The 21,139-nt window shown below is 37.5% G+C and overlaps 4 protein-coding genes, 2 non-coding genes and 1 pseudogene across 18 annotated transcripts; 2 read left to right on the plus strand and 5 right to left on the minus strand.

The window, feature by feature from the left end:
* Positions 1-42: 42 nt before the first annotated feature.
* On the minus strand, positions 43-2,485 carry LOC104775879 (glyoxylate/succinic semialdehyde reductase 2, chloroplastic-like). Of its 3 annotated transcripts, none has more exons than XM_010499836.3 (12): positions 2,275-2,485; positions 2,096-2,177; positions 1,901-1,966; positions 1,719-1,794; positions 1,570-1,625; positions 1,318-1,402; positions 1,165-1,225; positions 948-1,000; positions 786-856; positions 638-710; positions 458-562; positions 43-358 (listed from the first exon to the last, which is right to left on the minus strand). In XM_010499836.3, the coding sequence occupies exons 1-12, from the start codon at positions 2,459-2,461 to the stop codon at positions 194-196; spliced, it is 1,080 nt and encodes a 359-aa protein (XP_010498138.2). In that variant the 5' UTR covers positions 2,462-2,485; the 3' UTR covers positions 43-193. The 3 variants fall into 3 exon arrangements, 2 of the variants coding, with proteins under 2 accessions (XP_010498138.2, XP_087364727.1); XM_087508601.1 differs by having other exon boundaries at positions 1,715-1,794; positions 2,275-2,462; XR_015595292.1 differs by lacking the exon at positions 948-1,000 and having other exon boundaries at positions 786-875; positions 1,139-1,225; positions 2,275-2,461.
* A 208-nt stretch (positions 2,486-2,693) lies between these two features.
* On the minus strand, positions 2,694-5,260 carry LOC104775880 (uncharacterized). 2 transcript variants are annotated; one of them, XR_015595302.1, is made up of 6 exons: positions 4,500-5,201; positions 4,041-4,093; positions 3,759-3,853; positions 3,579-3,677; positions 3,213-3,340; positions 2,694-3,049 (listed from the first exon to the last, which is right to left on the minus strand). XR_015595302.1 is itself a non-coding variant. In XM_010499837.3 (6 exons), exons 1-6 carry the CDS (start codon positions 5,106-5,108, stop codon positions 3,013-3,015), a joined length of 1,014 nt encoding a protein of 337 aa, XP_010498139.2. In that variant the 5' UTR covers positions 5,109-5,260; the 3' UTR covers positions 2,694-3,012. The 2 variants fall into 2 exon arrangements, 1 of the variants encoding a protein (XP_010498139.2); XM_010499837.3 differs by having other exon boundaries at positions 3,766-3,853; positions 4,500-5,260.
* A 430-nt stretch (positions 5,261-5,690) lies between these two features.
* TRNAD-GUC (transfer RNA aspartic acid (anticodon GUC)) lies at positions 5,691-5,762 on the plus strand. Its single transcript has one exon. It is a non-coding gene; the product is annotated as a tRNA-Asp (tRNA).
* A 56-nt stretch (positions 5,763-5,818) lies between these two features.
* TRNAV-AAC (transfer RNA valine (anticodon AAC)) lies at positions 5,819-5,892 on the minus strand. The gene has a single exon. It is a non-coding gene; the product is annotated as a tRNA-Val (tRNA).
* Positions 5,864-12,224, plus strand: LOC104775881 (uncharacterized). Of its 8 annotated transcripts, none has more exons than XR_015595295.1 (18): positions 5,864-6,057; positions 6,255-6,572; positions 6,889-6,976; positions 7,126-7,233; positions 7,472-7,656; positions 7,983-8,178; positions 8,306-8,563; positions 8,880-9,020; positions 9,103-9,184; positions 9,487-9,600; positions 9,901-10,046; positions 10,279-10,363; positions 10,456-10,573; positions 10,816-10,860; positions 11,007-11,133; positions 11,229-11,343; positions 11,436-11,626; positions 11,717-12,224. XR_015595295.1 is itself a non-coding variant. In XM_019243514.2 (18 exons), exons 2-18 carry the CDS (start codon positions 6,256-6,258, stop codon positions 12,094-12,096), a joined length of 2,700 nt encoding a protein of 899 aa, XP_019099059.2. In that variant the 5' UTR covers positions 5,938-6,057; position 6,255; the 3' UTR covers positions 12,097-12,224. The 8 variants fall into 8 exon arrangements, 2 of the variants coding, with proteins under 2 accessions (XP_019099059.2, XP_087364728.1); XR_015595294.1 differs by having other exon boundaries at positions 5,938-6,057; positions 10,452-10,573; positions 10,816-10,891; XR_015595296.1 differs by having other exon boundaries at positions 5,938-6,057; positions 10,816-10,891.
* A 541-nt stretch (positions 12,225-12,765) lies between these two features.
* LOC104778760 (putative F-box protein At1g30930 pseudogene) lies at positions 12,766-14,500 on the minus strand (annotated as a pseudogene). The gene has a single exon (XR_015595301.1). The product of XR_015595301.1 is annotated as a putative F-box protein At1g30930 pseudogene (transcript).
* Positions 14,501-14,590: 90 nt separating this feature from the next.
* LOC104775882 (protein NUCLEOLAR FACTOR 1) lies at positions 14,591-20,255 on the minus strand. Of its 2 annotated transcripts, none has more exons than XR_015595300.1 (24): positions 19,911-20,235; positions 19,662-19,797; positions 19,401-19,525; positions 19,024-19,186; positions 18,782-18,926; positions 18,552-18,675; positions 18,366-18,466; positions 18,101-18,232; positions 17,928-18,008; positions 17,476-17,672; positions 17,303-17,375; positions 17,156-17,215; positions 16,918-16,956; positions 16,747-16,813; positions 16,590-16,654; positions 16,412-16,458; positions 16,117-16,176; positions 15,978-16,049; positions 15,757-15,786; positions 15,508-15,602; positions 15,308-15,413; positions 15,127-15,189; positions 14,961-15,035; positions 14,591-14,805 (listed from the first exon to the last, which is right to left on the minus strand). XR_015595300.1 is itself a non-coding variant. In XM_010499839.3 (24 exons), the coding sequence occupies exons 1-24, from the start codon at positions 20,041-20,043 to the stop codon at positions 14,731-14,733; spliced, it is 2,286 nt and encodes a 761-aa protein (XP_010498141.2). In that variant the 5' UTR covers positions 20,044-20,255; the 3' UTR covers positions 14,591-14,730. The 2 variants fall into 2 exon arrangements, 1 of the variants encoding a protein (XP_010498141.2); XM_010499839.3 differs by having other exon boundaries at positions 16,747-16,835; positions 19,911-20,255.
* Between the last annotated feature and the right edge of the window lie 884 nt (positions 20,256-21,139).

Below are 21,139 nucleotides of genomic sequence, written 5' to 3' on the forward strand. Positions count from 1 at the left end.
ACATCGTATTACGAACGTTGGTCAAACAATTCTCTTGTCGCCTTGTCAACAAACAAAAACATTTTCCTATAAACATGAGGAGATCAAAGGTTGACTTGTGTTTGACAGTCATTGTAAAGATGAAATCTTTTCATACAGTAAAGAAACTCTCTTCTTTCACATTGAACAAAGAAAAAATAACAAATGTTTTTAGCTAAGCTTCTCTAGATTTTACAGCTTTTAGTGCTTCAATAACCGCAGAGAAGTCTTCATCGCTCAATCCATAGGATTTAGCAACCTTGTAAAGCTCGTTTGCAGCAGCTGCAATTGGAGTAGATTGAGAAACGGATTCCGCTAGTCCAAGTGCGAGTCTCATATCCTATACGCGCACGTTTTTAATCATTTATGGTCTCTCATCAAACTCTTGAGAGTTTTTGTGAGGATCTACTAAACAAGGAAATAACACAGTTACACAAACCTTCTGCTGGTGCTTTAATGGAAAAGCTGTCGGGTACACTGACTTGATCATCGAAGGACCCTTTAGCGAGTACATTGGCGCATTGATAGCTCCTTGTGAGACAACCTGCAGAGGTTTTTCCCAGGGTTTACAGCGGATTTTGGGAAGTAAATTTCAGCTAAACAATGGTGTTTAAATTACCTCAACCAGTACATTTGGATCGAGTCCAACTTTCTGGCTTAGAAGTATTCCCTCCGCGAAAGATGCCATCATACTGCATGAGTATGATCAGGAGAAGAATATGTGATTTGCCAAGAAATGAATGAAGCCATATATGGTCAAATGTTACCTTCCCATGATCATGTTGACGACAAGTTTCATTGCTGCTCCATTACCAACTTCACCCAAATAGAATCTTGACTGGATCATATAATGCAAACTAGTAATGAAAATAGTTTATATTTACAGAATAAAAAAGATCTGAAAGCAAAACACTGGCAATAAGACATACCTTTCCCATGATGTCGAAGAAAGGAGAAGCTTTTTCGTATAGCAGCTTGTCACCTGAAATGTTAAGTGGCAGATATTCTTAATTTTCTTTTCATTCAACCATGTTACAAGACACAGACAAGTCACCAGTGAAGCAAAAATAATCTGATACATATAAGTGATGATAGATTATCAATACACACCAGTGAGGACTGAGGAGTAAGTAAGCTATTACTAACCTGCAGTGAGGAATATCAATTGCCCATCTTCTGCAGGCTTTTTGGAACCGGAAACTGGTGCCTGTGAATATCAATAGAGATGAGAGTGAAGTCAAGTAATCTGCTACAACATTGTTTGGTGATTCCAAACATCGATTATTAAATAGTCTTTACCTCCAAAAACAATGCACCGGTATCCTTTATTTGCTTGCTGATTAGCATCGATGAGGCAGCATCAACGGTTGAGACATCAACATACCTGCATTAGCAGGCAAGTCCCATTTTTACAATTAAGGTATCAACCAAATCATTACATTGATTCGAAGCAGAAAACCAAAAAGAAGGACTGCAAACTCTGCGGTAGTTACATAAGAAAATACAGATATCTTGAAACAACCACATTAAATATCATGAAGGAGTAGGTACCCTTTTCCTGAACTAATTCCAAATACGGCTCCATTCTTTCCGCAGGCAACATCAATCTGACGGAAAGCAAAAAACAGATTCTATTTAAATATGGGGTGAAAGAAGAAGAAGAAGAAGAAGAGAAGCAAACAAAAGTGAGACATACGCACTGCACTTTCAGGATCAGCAAGCATTGCAAACGTGAGATCACAAGTTGCAGTCACTTCTTCAGGAGTAGACTTGTACCTACGGAACAAGAGAAAATTTCTTAATAAGAGGTTTTGCCTTTAAAGTTTACAATAGCACCAAAACCACATTTGTGATTCTTGAAAAGAAGCATTGGAAGTCTTACTTTGCTCCTAATCCAACGAGTGGATCACACTTGCTCTGAGTTCGATTCCATACAGTCACATCACACCTAAACAAGCAAGCCCAAGGAGTTAAAAAAGTGGCACGCATCATCAAAAAAAAAGGGTAAAAAGTAGCGAAATTGATGTGAATGATACTGTCAACACATAAGACCCCAAAGTGAAAAACTGTTTTATACCCAGCTGTGATGAGGTTTTGAGCCATTGGAGAACCCATGATTCCCATACCAAGAAACCCAATGCTGAAAGTTCCAAGTTCATCTGGGTGTCATACAAACCATAATTCATCAGATAAACGACTAACCCAAAAAGGGGATAATGGAGAGTTTCGGGACAAGAGCGTTTGTATAGAAAGTACCTTTGGTAGATTGGAGGGAAGAGTAAACCCTGTAAGAGAGTGAATATAGAGGTTTTGAGAGGAAAGGGGAAATGGGTTTCGGTCTGAATCGAAGAGGGATACGAGGGCAGAAGATGGAGCACAAAGCCATGGCTCTTGAAGATGAAGATGAAAATAAAGATAATGAAACCAAAAAGGCATTGGCCATTGGGCTATTGCACTTTGTAATAAAGTATTTACACAATTCGAGGCGGAGAAATTGACAGTTTTATTTTTATTTTTATTTTTATTTTTATGATCCATGCCTTCGGTTTAAAGCTAATTTCGGAAGCAAAAATAATTCTACCGGTCGGTTAAGATGCTTTTAACCATAAAATGATTTTGCAAGTGCAAATGATAATATAAACAGATAAACTTTAGCTAATTAAATCATCAACTCCTTTTTACCGCCGATTTGTACATCATGCTTGTATATATCAAATAGTATTGTCTACATAAAAGCGTATCTTCAGTCTCCAGAGATGCTTTGGACTTAATTAGTTCAATGTAGATAAACCAAATTAATTTGATTCAAACCGAACCCCAAATATCGATTTGAAAACCCGGTAATGTGTGTGTCCCAGGACTAGCTAGACCTATGGAGGAAACTGGTTTTGTCTCTCTATAGTCTGTCTATATATACAGCACCAAAAAAAGAGAGAACATAAAGGATTCAGTTTTCCTGCTGAGCTCACGGCAGTTTCAATCAATCCCACCAAATCATGTTCTGCAAGTTCGCAATTTTCCATTTTTATGCCTGAAAACCAACACAATTGTGGAGAAGATTAGCAATTATGCTGAAACAAAAACCACAAAGTTTTGAGATTTAAGAAATCAATCCTGATTATGAGTTTATTCGCCTATGGAGCAAGTAATTTGGAGTTACTAATAAGCTTGAGGAGAGAGAGAGAGATGCTGACCAAAAGGAGTCTTTCTTCTCTTGTTCCAATAGCTCTTCGAAGGAGATGTCTGAAAATTCATCATCTGGACTGTCTAACTCTCTACTTGATTTTTCTTTCAGTTCCATGGAAGCGCTTATTTCAAGAACCTACAGTATCAGAAAGAGTGAGTATTCATGGCTATAACTTTTGTTGAGCAAAAGATAAACCCAAAAACTCAAGAAAAGTCCCAACTATGCTAACAGAGTCCAATAAAGGAAATAAAACAGATAAGACTATACTGGTTTATCAGACAGTAACAAGAATCAGCAAGACTAATCCAGAATCAGAAACATCATTTATAGACAGACACAATCTACAAGAACAAGTGATTGAGTTTGGTTTAACCTTTTTGTATGCAGGTGAAAGTTTTAGCTGTTGCTGGAGCCAATTATATACAAGTGCATCTTCTTCGACCCTTTTTTGTTCCATCTCCAGCTTATTGATCTGATGACACACAAAACATTACAATTTAGTTCAAAACCAACAGACCGAGTAAAAAACCAAACGGTTATTGATGAAGCTAACCATTCACCTGTTGACGAAGTCGGTCAAAGGATGATCTATCAGCCTTGAAGAGAAGGGCTTTTGTTATTGCAAACTTGCGCTTGATTACTTCTGACCTACCATACAGAGAAGCAGGCTTAAATCAGCGTCACCAAAGAAGAAACATGTATGTCACACCACTAACAATAAACATGAATTGGAATATATGACAAAGAATAGAGGAGAAAGCAGCCATTTGTCTTCAAAATGTAGGAAGAACTAAGAAAATGGATCAGAGATGACAATATGATAGTGTTAACTTACTTGTGCTGTAGTTCATTTTTGGCTTCTATCAAACAATTAGCAAAGTCCCCAACCTGCAGGTAGTAAATCCAAAGGCTAGATTGAAGCAAATCATTCTGACATATATCATAAGGAAGCAAGCTGATATTAAAGAGTACTAAAATCCCCCAACTCAAAAGTCCTTTTTGTTTATCAACGAAGTTAGTATAGGATATAGAACAAACACCACAGAGGTTTTAAGATGCTGAATAAAGCCTATAGCTTTACACAAATCACAGAGGTTTTAAGATGCTGAATAAAGCCTATAGCTTTACACAAATCACAGAGGTTTTAAGATGCTGATTAAAAGCCTATAGCTTTACACAAATCACAGACACAGGCTTAGCAGGCATTAACGCAGTTGACTTCAATTTGTAAGTCTGGAACTCACGAGTTGTAGTTCTCAGTTGGCATTTCATAACCTAAAGACAAGAAGCAGACCTGAGCAAGAGTCAATCCTTTGGCACTATTGCATTTAACAAGCTGATCGTATTGCTGCTTAATCTTCCTCTGCGTAGCACTGCTCGTCGAGGTAAAAGGATACAAACAAACAAACTGCTCCGGTTTGTTATCCGGAATCGAAATCGAGCCAGACATCGGATTCAACACAACCCCATCTCCTTCACCAACCCCATCTGGTTGCTTCTTCTTACCTCGCTTCCTCTTCTTCTTCTTCTTCTTCTTCTTCTTCTTATTCGCAGGATCGTCCTCCGAATCCGATTCATCCTTCTTATCGGAATCGGAGAGCAGTAACTCGTAGAGACGCGAATTCGTCAAATGCGTCGAGTCATCATCATCTTCACGGGCTGAGTCTGAAGTATCGGATAGAGACGACTCTGGTTCGAGTTTAGCTACGGATTCGGATATGAGTTTCTGGCCTCCGTACAGAGCAGGTCTGCGGCGACTAGAAGATTTGTGGAGAAAGAAGAGAGCGGAGACGAATGAGAGGAGGGAGAGAGCTAGTAGAGATAAGATGAGAAAGGAATACATGAGAGGGTTTATTGAGTAAGATGCTGTAATTTTGATTTGTGTGAAATGCGGAGCCGCCATTAACGTGCTTCGTACTGATCACATCACAGAGGGAAGGCACATAGAGAGAGAGAGAGAGAGAGAGAGAGAGAGAGAGAGAAAAATGAAAGCGACGACGAAAAGAGCTGCTTTTCTTGGTATTAGAACTTAGGATATTTTGGCAACTTTTAATTATCTTTTGGTCTTTCATTTTGCATTTAATTTAAGAGATATTAGGAATATAAATCTATGAGATTATATACAGTAGTTGTAGTTAAAATGGTTTAAGAATAGATGACTCTTTTTCTATTTATGGTAAGATACTAATAATATATCCTGACTAAATATCACTCTTTTAAGTCTTAACTATTAACATCTGGTCTTTACTTCTAAACCATTTAAACTGGTGTGAGTAATTTTCTTTGCCTTGTTAGACTATTAATAATGCAATTTAGTGTAGTATTAAACTATTAATACAAAGTCCTTTTTGAAAAATTTGTCTATAGCAAGTTAGTAATGTTACAAAACAGAAACACATGTAAATACATTTTGAATATGTTTTTCAGACTTCATCTGTTTCGACATCTTTAATATAATTTATGTATCTTCACATTTAGCATCTGAGTCGTTGTAGTATAGTGGTAAGTATTCCCGCTTGTCACGCGGGTGACCCGGGTTCGATCCCCGGCAACGGCGATTAATTTTTTTCATTAGAATTTATAATACGTCTATCATCATGAAAAAATTAACGATGGCTTCGCCCGGGTTCGAACCGGAGACCTTCAGTGTGTTAGACTGACGTGATAACCAACTACACCACGAAACCCTATTGGTTAATTGGTCAACAAAGTTCTATTTATTCTATACACCTAAAAAAGGTCGGCACAATTGATTTGACCTCCGGATATATATTATCATATTCTCCAACACCGCCGTGACTACTCTCGTTCCCGACGTGTTCTACGGCGAAGAACTCCACCTCGTCTTCCAGGTAAACAATTTCTTCGGGTACTCATGATCCCAATAAACAAATTAGGGATTTTCGATTTTCCCTGTTTAATAGTTGGATAGGGTAACAGCCACTGCGCAGCTTCCATGCCGGTGTCAGCATCTCCTCCGTGGCGCAGATTTATAGGCGAAAAGAAAGTTTTTGATTTTTGTTTATTCTTTCTCTTAATGATAAATTAGGATGGAAGATAAGGGAAAGGGTGTGGTGGGAGGAGATGAGGGAAACTTGGTTTCTGAGTTAGAAGAAGGTCCAAGCAATATGGAATGTGAAGAGGGAGTACTTGGTGGTGATTGTAGTGATGATAACTATGATGATGAAGACGTGAACAGTGATGAAGAAGGTCTGGTAGATGATGATGATGATGATGATGATGATGGAGATGATTCAGAAGAAGGAGATGAATTTGAAGCTGCAAGTGAAATTCCTAGCACGTTTGAACGACTTGAGTACGAAGCTCTGGCTGAGAAGAGACGCAAAGCACTTGCTGATTCTCAACGGTTAGTTTCTCTCTATCCTTTGTTTTTATGTTTTGGGTACAATGTTGAATTTGACTATGTGAAAAATCAATGATTCTGAGACTGTGCAATTTAGTGGATGCAGTTTTTTAATCTCAGTCTGACTTTGCTTACTTAACTTTCTTGCGTGAAGATTTCCAAAAGCACTCGTTGGTAAACTCGAGAGCGGATATGCATACCCCATTAGTTTTATCCGGATTTATAATTGCGAACCTTTTAGATGGATTTGTTGGTCAAGCACTTCCCTTGCGTTACCCTACATTCTTTTGTGCTGATTATTTGTTTGTAAATGTGACAGTGGTGCCACTAACATCTCGAATAACACCTCGGGCGTGGAGGGATTCATGGAATATTTATCTTCCGGTCGCCGACGAAAATCCAGGAAGGTGTGTATTCCACACGTTAACTTGTCTTACATCGTCTTTTAATTTAGAAACATGAATTTCCATTCGTGCTACACTCCAACAAAATTTCAGTTGGCAATACTGCATATCCTGCCACTTCTTTTTAAATCCTACTTTCTTTACTTATGCAGCATAAAAAAAAGGGTAGAAAACATGGGTCAAGGAAAGGAGTTGCACCTGACATTCTACTGAGGTTTAGGGAGGCACTTTTTCTTCATGCCCATGGCCGTGACAGTGAGGTAATCTAGGTGAAGTGTATATGCTCTGCTGGTATCATGCTTATAGAGAGAAAACCGAGGCGAAGGAACACACTTCATAATTTCCTGGAAAAAAATAAGCTGTTCCTTTTCTGCCACAATATGGTTTGACTATTACATATTCGAAACACTGCTTTTTCCTAAATAGTATGTGTGCACGTATATCTATCTTTTATTTATAGGTACTGATCCAGATTTATGTGGATTTACTTTCTTCCAGGCTTTACCTATTTTATTAGAAGTTATTAAGCAAGCACCAACCTTCGATCAAGCATATTATCAACTTTCACGTGTTTCTGAGCAACTTGGTAGGACTGAATCATCTTCTACGGAAGCATTAAAGATTGCTGCAAATATCAAAGGTCCAAAATCACCTTTTTGGAAGTTGCTTTATGAGAGGTTCAGGTAAGTTCTCTCTGTTCAACCTAGTCTTCATTTGCATCATCTTGTACAGCAGAAACGCCAAACGCAAATTCTTTTTCTATCTAGATGTCACTATAATTTTTTTGACAGTAGGACCTAAGTAAAGATTGTAGGGCTTGCAAATGATTAAGTAAACATTGTCAGCCTCGTTAGTCAGTAGTATGAATTCTTAGGGAAGATGAGTTGAAGGAAGAGAAGGATACAGAAAGAAAGTGACGGGAGGTGGTTGGGGAAAGGAACCTGTTTAGTTTTCTGTTTAGAATCTTTTTGATTTTGGCAAGCTAAGTAGAAAAAATGATTGATTTCAGGGAACAAGAGGACATGTCGGCAGCAAGGAGTTATGCATCCAAAGCAATACAAGCTGATCCAGAGGATATCCCTTTAAAATATGAATATGCAGACCTCTGCCTAAAAGCTGGAAAATATAGAGAAGCTGCTGAAACCTATGAGCAAATATTTCGTCGGTGTCCTGAGAGAGTTGAAGCACTCAAGTGGGGGATAGAGGTATAAGCTGAATGACGTATAATTTCTTCTCATTTCTAATCCCTGTGATGTGGTTTCTGTAGCTAGAAAACAAAAACAAATGGTTGGACCATTTTTATGAACTTATTGTCATATTTGGTCTTTTCAGTATTTCCTTAAATCCGGTGAGGGTGAACGAGCAGCGAGCATCTTAGAGGATCATATCAAATCCCATTCATCTGAAGTGGGGCACGATATCTTGGATTTACTGGCTTCTGTTTTCATGCAAATTAATGCGCATGATAGAGCTCTTAAGTATATTCATGATGTGCGCCAGATTTACAAAGTAGGAAAAGAACTATCTTCCAGCTTGAAAATAAGACAAGCCATCTGTCATGTTCACCTTGAAGATATGGAGCAGGCAGAGGTTTGTATATCTATATTATAAACCTGCTAATTGTTTATATCAGTGATTGGTTTTATAAGCCATCTCATTTTCCCCGAATTATGTATTGCCTGGAACACATTTTCTCTGCTTTTAATGACCCGGAGTTGCAATCCTTGTTTTGTTTGAAACCTGAGGATTAACAAAAGAGAGAGAGAGAGAGAGAGAGAATGAGGACTTACCAAGGCATAATAATCTTTTCAATATGTGATTTTGTACCTGCCTATAAAAATTCCTTTGTTGCTATCAGATGTTGTGTTTCTATTCTTGTGAATGATGCTGCTTCCCTGATTTGCAGATTGTGTTAAGTATTCTACCACAGGAGGCTGTATCTGAACATCCAGAGCTCATTACCAATTTGGCTGATGAACTAACAAACATTGGGAATTTTCACTCTGCTCTCAAATACTATTTAGAAGCAATCAGCAAACCTGAAAATGTAAGGAATCTGCTCCATTGTTTCCTCTCTTACAACTTTTGCTTCACCCTTTGGATAACTAGTTTTGTGGTTTTCCTTGTAGAATGGCTATTTGTTTGTGAAAATTGCTCGTTGTTATATGTCACTGGCAGAACGAGAACAGGCCATTGTTTTCTACTATAAAGGTACTTTCATATTTTCATTGAGTAAGAAGTTGATTTAGTTATTGTGTATATGTGTCTTTTAAATTGAAAGAGCTCGTGGATACTTATGTTCTACCTTAAGCCCTCTCTTTTCAAGTGTAAAAGGATTGAACAATTTCACTATGTTCTGTCCATAGTTAATTGATTGCATGGGATGTTATGAGGTCTCAAAACTCAATCCTTTATGATCTTGTATGTCTTGCAAATTTAAAATGGTGTTGTCTAGTCTTTTCGATTTCTCATTTGTTTCTAATTGATTTGCTGCCAACTGAAATATTCCTCAGCTTTGAATGAACTCAGTGATACGGTTGATGTTCGCATAACTCTGGCTTCACTCCTCCTGGAAGATGGCAAACGAGATGAAGCTGTATTAGTGCTTTCTCCTCCGGAAAAACCAGGTCAGTAGAGAAAATTGTAGTCTCTTTTCTGGGGATTTTCTGCCTGCATTGTCTAAGCGAGTGCATATTTTACCTAAGATTTGGTCCTCATGGTACATTACTACATTACTTCATTAAACAACACTTTGACAGTTTTGATGCGAAATTTTGTGAATGAATAATGATTGTGTTACTTGGTGTCGAATTTTTCCTCGGCTTTATGTTTCCAAATGTTAGTTATGTTATTTGCATCCAATTGTGCTCCTGTGTTGGGCCATCTGTTATATAGATTGCTAACTATGGTTCTTTCCCTAAGTGTAGATCCTGATACTGCTAAACTGAAGGCATGGTGGAAAAACAAAAAGATCAGGATGAATCTTTGTCAGATATATCATTCAGAGGAAATGCTTGAGGACTTCGCCAATACAGCACTGCAGTTGGTTCTTAAGTGGGTTTGGCGGCGGACGGTAATATCCCTATATCGAAGTGTTTTGGAATGCGTTCTCCTATAATAAAAATGCAAACGAAATTGTGAACATAAAACTACTGCTTCTTGAAGAAAAGCTACATGGATCCACCTGAACATCTAGCATTTTGTTAGGGGTTTATCATTTAACACAGCAGAATGTCGTTTCTTAAAAAAAAAAATTGTATGCTTGACTTACTCTGTATTTGCATTCGGCCTGATGTAAAACTTAGGTCAAGGGGAAAGAAAGCGTTTGGTTCTTTCAGAACATCAAAGAAACAAAAAACGCCGACGTCCTAGAGATGCTCAATCTTCCCAGTAAGTATAACATGTATCCACCGTAAGCTTTAAGCCGCGTGATTCTTGTCTACACATTATTATTAACTTTTCTTCCGGACATGTTGAGCAAGGTTGAGAGGCGGACCAAAAAAGTGGCGTAAAATCAGGGCAACATTAAATGAAACAAAAAGAATTAGAGCACGAGCTGCTATTAAAGCTCATAACGAAGATATCTGCAGTGAATCTGAGGTAACTATCAAATGTGCACACTATTTCACCTTCCCCTGTTGCCTGATACAAGCTTGTACCAGAAGACGTTTGTGTTTCAACCTACCCAAATGTGGTTCCATATTGTGGGTGACAGCCTAGGCTGTTTTTTTTTTTTGTTGGTTCGTATACCATTATTGCCGATTCTGACCTCTTTGTTTGAAACATAAAAATGCTTTTCCCTTTTATATTGACTGGGGTTATCCTTTGACTTTTGTACTCAGGAAGAAGCTATCAAGGATGAAGAGTATCACCGTCTTTTCGTGGATGTGATTAACTGTTCTCTTTTACCATTATCTAGTATATTGAATATCGTTACTTTTACATACTTTTTTTCTTGCTTATGACCGTATAGTTTCCTTGATACCATCTTGCTTTATGTTTTTCATGACTCCTAAAATTATATGTCTTGTAGTTGTGCAAAGCGTTGGCATCCCTGCAAAGATATTGGGAAGCTCTGGAGATAGTTAATCTTGCTCGGAGATTGGATGCTAAAATGCTGCCTGTTGAGATAAAAAAGGAACTTCAGTCACTTGGAGCTAGTACCTAACGCAACCTTGATAAATCATGTCTTTTAGATCTTACAGCTGGGTTTATTACCTGTGTTTGACTCCCTTTCTTCTTATAATATTGACAGAGATATCATGTGATACAATGGATCCAAAGCAGTGGTTTGACTGTGTAAGATCTGTCATCCAGCAACATCCGTATCGTTTGAATGCCTGGAACTGCTATTACAGAGTCATTTCAAGGTAGAGAGCGGCATTTCACTTGGAGAGTATTGTAAGCATGTTTTGTTTACGACTTTACCAAATTAATATCATATTATTATTATTATATGCAGATTAGGGAAAAGAGCATCAACTGAAGCTAAGTTCATGCATCATCTAAGGAGTAAGTATAGAGATTGCGTACCGCCCATTCTAATTGCTGGTCATCACTTCACCGTGACAAGCCGACATCAAGATGCTGCAAGAGAATACCTTGAAGCATATAAACTAATGCCTGATAGTCCTTTAATTAACCTCTGTGTGGGTACGTATATGTATTCATATTGTTCTCTTTCACGTTCCCAAATTTCCAAAATTAGTTAATTGAAGGTTCACCTTCGTTGATACTTTTCAGGAGCTGCGTTAATCAACTTAGCCCTTGGTTTTCGACTCAAAAACCGACATCAGTGTCTAGCTCAAGGCTTTGCATTTCTGTACAACAATCTCAGAATCTGCAGTAACAGTCAGGAGGCGTTGTATAACGTTGCTCGAGCCTATCAGCACGTGGGACTAGTGACTCTTGCAGCTTCATACTATGAGAAGGTTTTAGCGATTTACGAGAAAGAATACCCGATGCCAAAACTTCCTAACGAGGATCCGAATGTTGCGGAAGAGCGGAAGCCTGTGAATTGTGACCTACGCAAAGAAGCTGCACACAATCTGCATTTGATCTATAAGCACAGTGGAGCGTTTGATCTCGCGAGGCAAGTCTTAAAGGATCACTGCACTTTCTGAGTCTCGTTATCATTGTCTTTTTTTTTTTTTCCAAACGAAGATAAAACACTACGAAACAAACCGAAATTATCTATGTTCCAACTGATTTAAAGAGTACAAAGTTTGTTTTCATGCATTACTTCATAAAACTTGATCTGGATATTGCACTTCGACGATCTTGGAACCATTAGCAGAGTTCCTTTAGGAAATGTTCCTTTTACTATAGTTTAACTCTGATATCAATAATAATACGCTTATCTGATTGAAGCACTTCCACTTCATAAGACCACATTCTCATTATAATTAACAGGATTGCCCCGTCACACGCCCTCCAGGCTCCAGTTATTGTTTTTTTTTCACTTGTTATAAGAGAGATTCCCCTGTTATAGTCGTAGACTTTGTATCAGATGCAGAGTTAAATAAAATTCAATATGCTAATACTAACACGTTCTAACCTAATAATTCAGATTAATATAAATTCACATAAAAAATAATTTTTTTGAGAGTTGAAACAAACATATCAAAAGCTTGTCTTATTTCAAACACCATGAATATATTGTCTTTTGTTTCATTCTTTAGAATCAGCTTTTTGATTTGTCCATCCACAGTTAATCAAGAAAAAGTTTCGGATCAGACCGATTTAGAGCCAACGAGGAAAAACCACAGGGAAATATATTGTAATCATAACAATTGAATAATCAGACTATTGATTAGGCGTTTTTGATCTTATGTGTCCATATGTTACAAATTTAGCTAAAAGCCAGCAGAATAGAGCGAAACAAAACGAAAAACAAACAAACCAAAACAAAAAAAAATAAAATAGCTAAGCCAGCAGAGCGGAAGAGCAGGTCAGCTGATAATTCGTACTTGTTAGGCTCCTTGCTCTTCACAGATTGAAAAGACTTGGAGAGGTCAGGAGACATATGCCTACGTCGTTGTGGTTCTAGCCTCTCGGAAACAATAATTTGCTCCTTCTTTTGCACAGATTGAGAAGACTTGGAGAGGTCAAGAGACGTACCTCCGCGTTGTTGTGGTTTTGGCCTCTCGGGAACAATGTTTTGGCCAAGTTGTAAAGGGGTGGTTGACTTCAGTTGCATTGCATCAGTAACACTAATATCCTCTACATAGTCTTGTACAAAGGCGTATCTCCAATCACAATTATCTCCAACACCTTGCATTTCAACAGTTTGGAGAGTGTTCATTTCCGGATTGAAGTAGAAAACATAAAAAGGATTAGACGCAGAATTCGTCGACAAAACAATATCACCAGAAGCAGTCACCCCAACAACGGATAGATTCCTTTCGACATTAACAACTTCACTCTGATCAGCCGACAAGGAGTAGACATAGCTGGACCATTCCCGCTTCTCTAGAACCTTCATACTCAACTTAACGGGAAACCCACCACCATAAGCATAATCCAAATAAATCCCACATAATTTCCCCTTGTAGTTTATCAAATTATTAAAACGGCGATCATAACCGTATGTAACGAGCTTGAATTTCTCAGATCTAACATCGAAGCAAACTATCGCATAAAACCTTCCATTAGTAGCATGATGAGTCAAGTAATACAAAACCCCATTGATGCAAACCCTTTCCCATAGAGGCTCATGTGTAAAAGGACATTGGATCTTCCTCCACCTCAACTCCCTCCTCCCAGTTCCTATTGTCAAAATATACTGATCTGTATCCTTAGAAGCTATATAGTCACGAGTGTTCATGAGCAGTAACTTGAATTCCTTGTCAACCGGATCAAACCCTAGATAGCTATACGATCCACCTCTAAGTTGAGGTAAGATCATATACTGTCCTGTGAGAGGGTTACATATCACATGCTTTACATCTTCATCTTCTCTTGGGATACACATCTTATGAAAATAGATCAATCCAGAGGTATAGCTACAATTGTATTTGCTTATGCCTTTAGAGAAGTTGATATGAAAATCCGCTACAAGAGAAGACGACTTCTCAGATGGATTCTGAGGCTGAGGAGTTGAGTAAAAGCTCCACTCACCGGCTTCTAGTTGTAGTACCCCAATTAAGAGTCGTCGTCGACGAGCTTTGGACCTCCTCCTGGTTAGAAACAAGTCGGTGAAGTCATCACGGTGGAATCCAGACCTCATTAGAGCCGAGGACTTCCAAAGCTTCGACACGCAACGACACTTAGCTATTGATTTTGCTGGCAATTTCGACAGTATCTTGATGAGGAGATCGTCTGGAATGGAATCAAAAGGTTTTCCACTATCCATGATCCGGACCGGACGGTTCTCGAGAATACAAATCGCAAATATCATAAAAGACTCAACACATCTCTTGAAAGTTCGACCTAATCAATCAAAAGTTTAGGGCGGTGGGCCTAATCAGGATCGGCACCCAACAAGCATGGGCTTTTTAACCATCCAATTTTTTATTTACTTTTTTAATTTCTTGTGTTTTTTTTGTGTTGATCGAAACATATATTTCAAAGGCAAAACATGGTTTTGGAAAGATAGGATTCAGCAATGCAATGATATGGTATAAATTAAAACTGAATTTCATTTAATTAGGTTTGAACCGGTTGATGTATATGTATGTCTGAACAAAGAAAATGGTAGAATCAAAACTGGGCGATTAATATCACCAAAATAAAATAGACAGTAACTATTTTGTTTCTTAAGCGAAAGCAAAGATGTTCTTCTCAGAAGTGATCATTCTCTTTGCGGAAGAAGACCCAACGATCCTTTCCAGCTGCAAATAACATCACATTACATAAGAACACTTGCCATTACAACTCAGATATTATACCATTACTCTTTGTACCAAGTCTGAGTTAAGTTAAGCTAGCCTTCAAACAAATCTTAAGTGTACCATCAGGAAACTGAAAATGAGAATTGTTTAAGTACCTCCAGCAGATCAAAACGAGAAAAAAGTGCAGTGGACATCATGTCATGTGGTCCTTCTTCAAGCATGTTCATTATCTGCAGTTAAAGCTAAAATGATGAGATCCGACTGTCTTTCTCCTGATAAGACTTGTGACGGAATTAATAAATTCGACTAAGATGCTCTTACCTGAGGGTAAAACTCCTTCCGCTCTGGAAGAGAATATAAGATTAAGTTCTTTATACCACGGATCTGAAACCCCAGAAACCAACATCATCATACATCAGCCATATTGGTCAGTATACTAAATTTTATCATAAAACCTAATAAAAGATCAAAGATGAAAATAATTTTAGAAGAAGAAAAAAACCTGGTATCTCCGATAAAAGTATGCTCTCTCAGTGTAAAGCATGATCTTTCGGTTCCCTACAAAAAACCGTTCTCGTGCGCGGGATATGTCGGCATTTTTAGCATATCTGGAAAACAGTAAGTCACGTTTGACTACCTTCAAATGAAAGAAAACCAGATTACAGAGAAGCAGCAACTTTAAAACAGGAAAAATGAACTCACTCTCCAAGAAGACAGAAAGAGGCATTCTGCGACTTCAAAAAGTTTCTAAGCCTGACGAACTCGAAGTAAGAATGGATAAAGATCATTACTCCTCCCTGCAAGTATGATTAGAATACAACAATCAAGCTCCCAAATTTACGTGATAAAAACAAGGTCTTTATGTGACCAATTTTGTTGTTCTATCAATGTTTTTTGGCAACTTAAAGTATGGGCAACAAAATATAGTTGAGCCTTGGAAGGTGGGAGTACCTGAACAGAATCTTTAATTTTTGGGAAAATCTGTAATCAAAAGAATATTGTGTTTAGCATTAAACATAAATTTAAAAGGTATAATATGTGCAATGACCCTACTTACAATGGGTATACGAACAAAGAAATGCAACAATGCACAAAACCATCCTTCACATATTTTATTCATGAAAATCTAGTTACTACATAGGCAAAGCCACAAAACAAATTAGAAAATGGACCTTCTTGGTAAAATGTTCAAGACGTGCATCGTCCACTTGGGTTACAGAGTCTGCATCAAATCTTTCAAAAACCTGGAACACAAACAGAGATATAAGATGTCTAAGACTTTAATTGTCTTAGCAAGATATGTTTTTATACCTGACGGACAGGGAGTAACACTTTCTGAAGAACACCCTTGTATTCACACGCCAGCTTTATCTGCATAGATTCAACCAAAACCATTATAGGACAGTTTTAATTAAAACTAAAAATGAAAGAACAGTCAACTAAAAATCTACAGTATTAGTATGTGGAACATATAATAAATTCAATTCAAATCATTTAGCCTAGCCATCCGATTAATCATCTAATCCCCTCACAACACTAACAAAAAAAAAAAAGGACAACCAAAATGCAAATAATATATTTAGGGATAATATGCTGAAATGCCCACCTTTCCTTTATAGTTCAAGCAACGGCGATTGAATAGAGAATTGATCTCTGAAACGAAATATTATTTGGGTTAGTACGAGTTTGGAAACTCCACCATAAATAAGGGTTATGGAAATATAGGATAAACGAAAAACAAATAAAATTTTCACATAGGTGAAAACAAGAGGGCAGATCAACACCTGGGGTTGAATAAGAACTTAGAATTATTGACTGCCGAAAGAACTGTGCATGTCCATCCAGATACCTAAACATAAGAAGATTCTTTTAGAAATTCTGACATAGATGGGTTGCTAGACAAATTAGAAAAAAGAGCTGTGAGTCCGGAGAACTACGTACAACGGCCGAATTCGCATGACATTGGTACCGTGTTGTTTTGATGGCAATTTATTTAAGTGGTCTACGACTGTGGCAAGGAACGACCAATTCTGAATCATTATAAAAGAGCATATAAGAAATAGACTCATAATATCCTATCTTTGAAACCCATAAACTCACCCCACAACCTACCTGCATAGATATTATGTCTGCATGATCGATAACCAAAACCTATCCACATGTCAACGAAAGAGATATTAGCAAGTTCAAGAATGAGATGCAGAATATTCAAATATTTGCAACCACAAGCAGTAATAGACCAGGTTTAAGAGATAAAGCAATAGTAGACTAATGTAACCGAACATCATTGCCATCAACAGTCAGCTATCTATAAAATATATCCTCTGCAAGCAATGATAAACACAAGTACCTCTATGGAGGAAAGATAATCAACATCCCGTTCCTTGTTTTCTTCTGCTTGACCAATGGCCTAACAAGAGTGGAACTAATTAGAGATATAATCAAGAAGATTTGCATAACTGAATCATCTTACGAAAGGATAGACAAGGCTGCCTACCATTTGTAACTTGAGAGGGGAAGCAATAATAATGTCTGAGGAATAGAAATCACCATACAGCCTAACGCTCTTTCTGGAATTGACAATAGGATTCAAATCTCAGTACAACGACCAAATTAGATACCAAAAAGCATGCACTGCAACATTATAGAGGATGTATGCTAAAGATATACCTTGTATGCTTAATGCCTAACATAAACTCATCATCGTTGTTAGTCGCACCAAAAAGAGCTTGCCAATCAGAAGGTTTTGAAGACTTTTGCTTTATTGGTTTTCCATTTTTCGATGTATTATCTTCCTCATCACCGTCATCAGTACCCTCTTCACATCCAAACTCATCATTAAACCGGTCAAGGTGTTCTACATTAACCTGAAACCAATGAATGATACAGAGGGTATTAGGCGATCAAGACATTATCAACAACATAGACAGTATAAATGCAGAAAACCTCTACATTCGCCCCATATGTCGGAAGAAAAAACACACACGCACACACACACTATTCTTTCGATCATTTAATACTATGAAACTAGAGAATTTGATCATCCACGTAGTAAAGGCAACACAGTTACACAGTCGATGCCAATTGAAAAACTGATGACAGAATTTCATAAATTTATATACCCTTAGAGATTCTGGAGTTAGTTGTATGAGCCTCTTAACAACGCGAAAGGCGATGCTCCTCAATGGTAATAGAATCAGTACCTGGAATTACAATAAACGTAAGACCAATTGTCAAATCAGAGCTACAACATTAAACGCATTAGACATTTGCAAAAGAAAAGCAGAAGGGTCACCTTTGGACGAGTAAATCCTTGATCCAGAAATCCATCCTCAGAGAGAACTTCCTCTTCAGAGGTCTCTCGATGCTTGCTTATTTTACTGTCATTCCTCTTCACAAGATCTCTAGTTTTAAAGATGTGATTCAACTGCATAAGACAAACTACTTCAATGAATCCTGAAGAAATGCTACGTCATATGAAACCTCATAAATTATCTTAGAAAAAGGAATACAAGTGTGCACAAATTATCTTAGAAAAAGGAATACAAGTGTGCACGCACAGAATGCATAAGATATGCGTCCATGGCACTTGAGTCTTCTTCAGAGCTTCTGTTGTAAAAGGGTCTCTTGTTAGAATGTAATATATCCAGATAGCTGTTGCCTACAAAATGAAAAACAATAATCAGAGACAGAGCAATAAAAGAAACAAGAAGAACTTTAGATGATTTCCAGAATCTAATACGTACAAATGGAGAAGAACTTTCTCCTTTTCGATGAGTCAAAATCTTTGCCTCCAGACTTCTTGTATAATTGAAGCCAATGCTTATATAGCTTAGGCTTGAGGCCGTAAGTTGCATCACTCTGAATACCCTACAAAATACAAAAAAAAGTGCTACTGAGAACTACTAGGTTTGGAGGCAGATTATGCAAAAAAAAAAAAAAAAAATCTGTGGAAAAGGTTTTATAGAATACATACATCAAGGAAATTTTCACACGTTCCTTTCCATCTGCAATTTGGCATGTCAAAGGCAGGTGATTCCCATTTAAATTTCCACTTGCCTTTTGGTAAAGTTTCCAATTCTTCACTGGATAATTTGTGGTTAAGGTGTTCACTAAACGCGCTGAGAAACAAATGAATGAAAAAAATTGAATTGGATTAACGAGCATGTCAAACTGTACACAAAACTCTAAAGGAACAACCATCTGAATAAAATTTACCTAATAGATGAAGAAGCATCTACAAAGGATTGGCCATTGGTGGTAGTCAACTCATGCTCCTCATCCGTTTCACAGTCGTCAGAAGATTCTTCCTCGCTCTGATTATCAATGCTTTCCTGCGTAATGTCCTCAGAAAGACCTTTGAGATTTTTCTGATCATCCCCTTTAAGAAAGACAAAGAGAAGCCCAGTTGATAATCAAAAGGCTGACAAATAAGCAACTATTTAAAGAAAAGTTAAGAACCAAAAAAGGCGAGAGATGAGTAACTACCAAATGAGTTGAGTTAAAACAGCAATCAAGTTTACAGGAGTATGCGAAGGCTCAGCGTAATAGAAACTACAGATAATCTCCAATACTAGATAAAGGAAAAACTTAACCTTGAATCTCATCATCCTCTCCATCAGTAGAGCTTAAATCCTCAAGACCACTGTTTTCCTCGTCTTCCTCATCTTCTTCGTCCTCGTCTCCTTCTGAATCGCTTTTACCCTCTTCCTCTCTCTGCCTGTGAAATCATTTGGAGAATCATATAACCCTTTGCAACCAATAAATATACAATCTTCAACAGAGGAACAAGAATGTAGAATCAAAATGCTATGACACAATGGCATATAACAGTAGGAATAATTTGAGCTTAGTACCTTCTTTTGTTCATATCAGCAACAACCTTGTTAGATGAACCGAGAGATGCCAGCAAATTATCGTACTGTGTTGGCTCTCTGTAAACGACTGGTTCCGATTCAGTCTCAATGGAGTTGGTGTCTTCTTCAGGTGAATCTAACGATACAATTACCCAAAAAAAAAACGTTTTTTCTTAAATTTGAAATCACTTGCAGAGAAACAACAAACTGAGAGAGAGAGAGAGAGAGAGAGAGAGTTTAACAACAAACCTGAATCCTCCTCTACTGAATGATTCGAAACAACCTCCTTGGCACCACGTTTGTGCTTCTTAGCATCCCGTTTCTTATCAAATTTTTCTTGTGACTTGTGCCTCTTCATCACTTTGGTAGAGTTTGGAGCCATCTGTGGCAGAGAAAGAGATTACAAAGGGGAGATGTGTTTAGGGGTGAGCCGCTCTTTTCAATTAAAAGGGGTTTAGGGTTTATTGATACTTAGTTTTCGTTTTCGCCTCCGCCTAGAGAGTGTGGTCTGGTTTTGATAAACCGTGACGCGAATTGAGCTGGGATTCTGATTTATGTCGTCGATGGAGAAAACGAACCAATACATGTAATCATGTAATTAAAAGGTTTATTACTTTTTTTTTTTTTTTTAAACAGAAACTAAAAAGGCCAAAGGCCCAAAAAGAAATTCAAGCCCACCTTTTTTTATAAGTAATACAACATCAGTGTACTTTATCATCATCATCATCATCATCATCATCATCATCATCATCATCATCATCATCATCATCATCATCGTGATACCATCATAAACATCAATGCATCATTATACGATCACTGTTATATATCATACAATCATATCATCATATTCGACTGTTTATTGTTTAATAAAATAATAATTATCTAGTGTTTCAAGTTGGAGGAGTGGTGTGGGCTTAAACGAGCCATGTTCAATTGTTCATTGTTCAACGATAATGCAAGGAAAATTAACTCGGCAAGTCTCATCTCTTTCTGGTCTGGCCTTTCATGGCTTTTGCATTTTTCTCCTTGTTCTCTTGTTGTTATTTATTACACAGTCCCTCATCTGGCACCTTCTCACTGGGTGTCACCGATCTTTTCACTTTATAAATTGAGACAATGCCAACGTGGCCTGTTGTTGCCTCCCGTGTCACCTTTCACCTCGTCGTTTTGTAAGTTGATACACTTTTTTTTTAATCTTTGTTGTGGTTTTTCTCACGTCGTTTTATGAGTGCGTTATTACTTTCGTTTCCTATCATTTTATCTTATATAAATCAATCACGTACGATTAGCAAGCCAATACCATACAATTAACAATTTTGATAAATATAAATGACGATAATTAACATGTTGACCTTAATAACAAATTAGCTTCCAAATTGCATAATATAAAAATAAAATAAAAAAACGAGAGCAAAGAAATGTACAAATTATGTTTGGAAATAAACTCTTAACATGCATGTAGACAATTTTGGCTAATC

The sequence above is a fragment of the Camelina sativa genome, chromosome 3 (assembly GCF_030686135.1).
Source record: "Camelina sativa cultivar CO46 ecotype springtype chromosome 3, ASM3068613v1".
Lineage (NCBI taxonomy): Eukaryota > Viridiplantae > Streptophyta > Magnoliopsida > Brassicales > Brassicaceae > Camelina > Camelina sativa.